The sequence below is a fragment of the Hipposideros armiger genome, unplaced genomic scaffold, assembly GCF_001890085.2.
Source record: "Hipposideros armiger isolate ML-2016 unplaced genomic scaffold, ASM189008v1 scaffold_46, whole genome shotgun sequence".
NCBI lineage: Eukaryota > Metazoa > Chordata > Mammalia > Chiroptera > Hipposideridae > Hipposideros > Hipposideros armiger.
Genome location: NW_017731396.1, coordinates 2,388,962 through 2,393,874, shown reverse-complemented (window position 1 = coordinate 2,393,874; position 4,913 = coordinate 2,388,962). Strand labels below are relative to the sequence as shown.

At 56.8% G+C, this 4,913-nt stretch overlaps 1 protein-coding gene across 1 annotated transcript in view; it reads left to right on the top strand.

Moving 5' to 3' along the window:
• The window catches only part of TNFRSF1B (TNF receptor superfamily member 1B), a 44,545-nt gene that overhangs the window by 18,706 nt on the left and 20,926 nt on the right, over nucleotides 1–4,913 (top strand). Inside the window, exons 2-3 of the mRNA XM_019639702.1 lie at nucleotides 895–1,081; nucleotides 1,571–1,720. Of these exons, the coding sequence (XP_019495247.1) occupies nucleotides 895–1,081; nucleotides 1,571–1,720 (337 nt within the window). The remainder of the gene's footprint in view (nucleotides 1–894; nucleotides 1,082–1,570; nucleotides 1,721–4,913) is intronic.

The following is a 4,913-nucleotide window of genomic DNA, read 5'->3' as shown; positions in this document are numbered from 1 at the left end:
CTACCAGAGAGTAAGTGCTGTGAAGAATACGAGGCAGGGGAAGGCAGATGGAGACAGATGGAGTAGGACCTGTTGTTGTATACAGGGTGGTCAGGGACGGCCTCTCTGAGGAGGTGACACTTGGGCAGAGACATGCAGGTGAGGGAGTGAGTCACGCAAGTAGAGAGGAGGAGACAGCATACGAAGCTGGAGCCACCGCGAGCGCCAAGGCCCTGAGGTGGGAGACTGTGTGGTGAACTTGAGGAATAGCAAGGCCAGAGTATGGCCCAGACTGAGTAAGTAAGCAGGGGCTGTGGTCAGGAGTTTAGATTTTTTTTCTGCAGGATCCAGGAAGCCATTGGAGGGCTCTGGGCCATTAGCTTGAGATAAGGGCAGGCACTTATGGACCTGTCACCTCCCACCGCCATTTTAAGAGACTCCAGGGGAACTGACTCTTTTTTCTTCGTTAACTGGTAGGGTCTTTGTAAGAAGTTACTAGATTAGCACAGCAGTGAAAATGGCAGCGTTGGGCTCAGGGCTCAGAAACACTCTTTAAAGGTTTGCCTTGGTGCTCTCCTACTCCCTGCCGTGCCTTTTCCTCAGGCCTTGATAGGAACTATTCTACATTCCTACTGCCTTTCCCCCCCATCTAGTTGATACTACCAGGAGGAGAATTTTAGTTAAATATAAAGAAAGGAGCTGGCAAACCAGTTCTCACTAAAGTGTGATTGACTTATAACAGGCTGTTCCAATGGTGGAATTCCAGGTGTCTGGAAAGAGCATTGGGGGCTCAGAGATAGAGTGACAGCTGGTACATGCTAGATGTGAGATGAGTCGATGGAGGAGTTGGAACCCTATCAAAGAGCCTTCCCAGCTAGGCTACAGAACTCGGGGGCTCTGGGGAACAGTGGATGAGCCCAGGGTCTGAGCAGAAGCCCCACCCCACTGAGACCTCTGACCCTTGCTTTCTCAGGCTACCGTGTAAAAGTCTTCTGCACCAAGACCTCAGATACGGTGTGTGCCCCCTGCGAGAAAAGCACATACACCAAGGTCTGGAACAGGGTCCCCGCATGCTTCAGCTGTGGGTCCCGCTGCAAGACTGGTGAGTAGGCCTAAAGAGAGGGGTGGTCCCCAGCATCATCCCCGGGCCACCATGCACTCCGGTCCCTTTGGCTGAAAGCTGGCTGGGATTACCCCAGACCTATTGTTTCCATACCCCAGGGCATGAGGTTGCATGGGTACAGTTCTTTACTGTTTATCAGTGGCATTTTCATCCTCTGTCTCATGGAATCCTCTTTAATCGTCCCATAGGGGAGGCAGGCCAAGAGCAGCGGTGGGAAAACTGTGCCCATTTTCGAGTTGAGGGAGAGCAGGCTTGGTGGCTTATGCTGTGATGCAGCCAGAATAAGACTGAGGCCTTACGACTCCATGGCCAGTGTTCTTTTTGCCCCATGCTGAGGAGGGGTGGGGCCCACCAGCCTGCTGGAGATCAGAGCTCCCTGTAGGGCTGGCTGGGAGGGCAGAGTGGCATGGTGGTGGGCAGGGATGATGGAAGCAGGAATGACCCTGGGCTGCCATCTTGCTCCCCTAGGCCAGACGGAAACTCAAGCCTGCACTGGGAAAAAGGACCGCATATGCGACTGCCTGCCAGACTGGTACTGCATGCTGCCAAAGCCGGAGGGGTGCCGGGAGTGTGTGCTTCAGCGCAAGTGCCCCCCCGGCTTCGGTGTGGCCAAACCAGGTATGGGGCCAGGGCCAGCAGGCCTTGGGGGTCTCCTTGGGTCTCTCCTTTACGGGCATCAACTCATCAGTCCAGCCTGGGAGCAGTGTCAGTGGCGGCCGGTGCCAGCTGCCCATTTGCCCACCTTCCTCCAGCACTCCTGTGGCATCTACTGTGAGCTGGGCATAGGGATCCAAAGATGGATCAGATTAAGCCCTAAGCTACTGGAAAATCAGGTGGTGCCACAGGAAGATGAACCCATGTGACTCTGGAGCCAGAAAGTCACTGGAATTGGTTAAAGNGCCTGATAAGGTGCCTCACGTCCCCTTTCATCCAGGTGCCTGGCAGCCTTCCCCAGGACCAAATGGGGAGGGAAGGAGTGTGTGTGTGTGTGTGTGTGTGTGTGTGTGTGTGTGTGTGTGTGTGCGCGCGCGCGCGCAGCCCTGGGCATGCGAGCTTATGGTCCAGACTGGAGTAGGAGTTATTTCTTCGGCTCTGTGTTATGCAGAATGGTGCCAGCCACCAGCATGTCTCCCACCCTCACTAGAGCTGACTTCCTGGGGTTTGGCCCTGGGCCTGGGGTGGGAGTGGGGGTGGAGAAAGGACTCCAGGGGCCCACCAGCATGGTAGGTGCTCCCAGGTTTGGTCCCCCTCCAGGAAAGGACATTGTAATGAAGTCTGCTGCTTTGATTAACGCCCCCTGAGCAGCTACGACGTGCCAGGCTCGGGGGCAATAGTGTCACCTCAGCCTCAGAGGGCACCCATCTAGGGGGAGCACAGCCCCGTGTGCCAGGTGCCCTGAGGGAGGAAGGTCAGGATTTGGGGTACTATTAATTATTCAGAGTGGGGTCTGAGCAGGGAAGCCCTCAGAGGGAGGCTGCTGTCAGAAGGGACAAACAGAATTTTGTTAGAGGAAGTGCAAAGCTGTTGTAGGTGGAGGAGGCAGCTTGGGCAAGAACGTGGGGGCAAGAAGAACCTCAGATTGCTCCGCAGCAGGAAACTCAGCCCTTGGGGGTTGTGACACCAGGGTGGGTCTGGGGCTGCCTGCCAGGCCGAGTGGGAGAGGCAGCTGGGTGCCCCCGTTTGCTTGTTGTCAATGCAGGGGCCAGCCAAGGGCCCAGCTGCCCTGCTCTGATGGTCACAACCCCCAGGCGGTGGGCAGCTTGATGGGAGGACAGGGGGAGGCAAGGGTGTGTTTGGAGCACGAAATACCAGCGTCCGTCCTTCCAGGAGGCTGGGGGTCATTATCAGGCACTGCTCATGGCAACTAGGTGGGGTGGGGGTGGGGTGCCCGGCTGGTGCAAGGGATCTGAGTGGGTGCAACGGTACCCACTGACTAGAGCACCTGGAGCACTTAGAACAACACCTGGCACCCTGTCAGTGCTCGAGAAATGGTAATTGTCATGACCGTCATCAACAAATACTTACCTACCAAGCTGACCAACTCTGCCATGGGCCGCGTGTTGGAAGCCGAGGGTCTAGAGAGGAAGAGGTCATCGTTTCTGCCTTGTGCTTTGCAGACGCGGTGTGTGTGTGTGTGTGTGTGTGTGTGTGTGTGTGTGTGTATGCACGCACCCACGCAGGATGGGAGGACAAGTAGGTCACCCATTTCAGCACAATGAGNTCTGAGGTCTCGGGGGGGGCTGAGGTTTTTGACACACATCTTTAAGACGCCAGAGCTGGAAAGGGCTTAGAGCATCAACCAGGCCCACATCGTGGTTTTGCAGATGAGGAAACTGAGGCACAGAGAAGCCAGTTACCATCCACGGTAGAAGGAGTGCCTGAGGTGGGAGGGAGGACCTTTGGGGTAGGCCTGAGAGGTTGAAATAGAATATTCCTGGGGTGGGGGAGACACAGGCGTCAACTTGATGCCAGGGAAGCAACTGGGCCAGAGGGGAGGAGGCCTCTTTGAGGCTCAGTATTCTCGCCTGTGCCTGGGGAACAATAATATTACGGACCTCCCGGTGCTGGGATGAGGACTCAGAGACACAGTGATGTAGGTAAACAACTGCACGATGGCTGGCTCGGAGCAAGCTTCTAGGAGGTGCTGCTGCTGCGTGTTCCCCAGCACCCTCCCCCTCGCCCACTCTGGCCCAGCCGCCCCGGCCTCCTGGCTGTGCATGGAACCCATACGCGCACGTGCTCCCTGTCATTCCCTGCTTTCCCTGTTTCCTGGGCTCCTGCTGCCACCTCACACTCTTCTACCGCGGGTGTCTGCGTCTCACCCACTAGAGCTCAGCTTCTCAGGGCAGGGACGTGGCCATGTACAGTGCGGTCTGCCCAACACCTAGAACAGCAGGTGCTCGGTACGTTTCTTGAATGAATAAGCGAATGAATAAATGCGTGAACGTTTCCCCCTTTGCCCCTGACTTTCTCCACGTGAAATGGGAGGGAAATCATCTGGGGTCTCTGAGGCTCCTGCCAGCCCTGAGCTGCCTCACAGCAACCCCGCCCCCTTCTTCGTCAGCTCCCACGCAACCTTCTAGCACTTGGCACAGCTGCTGATCTGCGGGGCCAACCCTCTCTGCTCACAGACCCTTACCTTGAGCCTTTGCTGCCCCACCTCCTGCCTGCTGAGGAGCTGCCAGTCCCAGGATGGGCCCAGGGACATAGGCAGCTCTGGGAAGAGCTGGGTCTTAGGTGCTGAGTGTCCCTGCCTGCTGCAGAAGACTGGCTCATTCTGAGGTTCCTGGTGGTTTCCCGGGAACGAGGACAGAGCTGAGGTCAGAAGCTGTTGGTCTGTGGCCAAGAGGGGTCCCCTGCATTGGTGCGTGCGTGCGTGGGCAAGAGAGCCTGAGTGAGAGAGAGATGAGCCACCTGACCTCCCTGCGCTGTGAAGTGGTCACACGCCCTCCAGCTTTTTGGGGCGGAAGTAGGATTCTATCAAGTGCCCGGTAGGTGCTTAGCAAATATCCCATGGTTTTCCTTCCTCCCTGAAGGGCCAAAGCGGAGAACCTGGAGGAGGGATGGAGGTGACGTGGTGGGCGGGGCTTGGGTCCTGGGTCTGTGTTGTCGGGGAGGGAGGCCAGAAGGGAGGCAGGTGAGGGGGCAGCAAAGAGTGCAGCTATTCTGCTGTGGCCTTGGATGCGTCCTGTCACCTCTCTAAGCATCTGTGACATGTTGGTGAGGAGCCTTTATCACAGCGGTTCTCAACCTTCCTAACGCCGCGACCCCTTAATACAGTTCCTCGTGTTGTGGTGACCCCCGACCATCA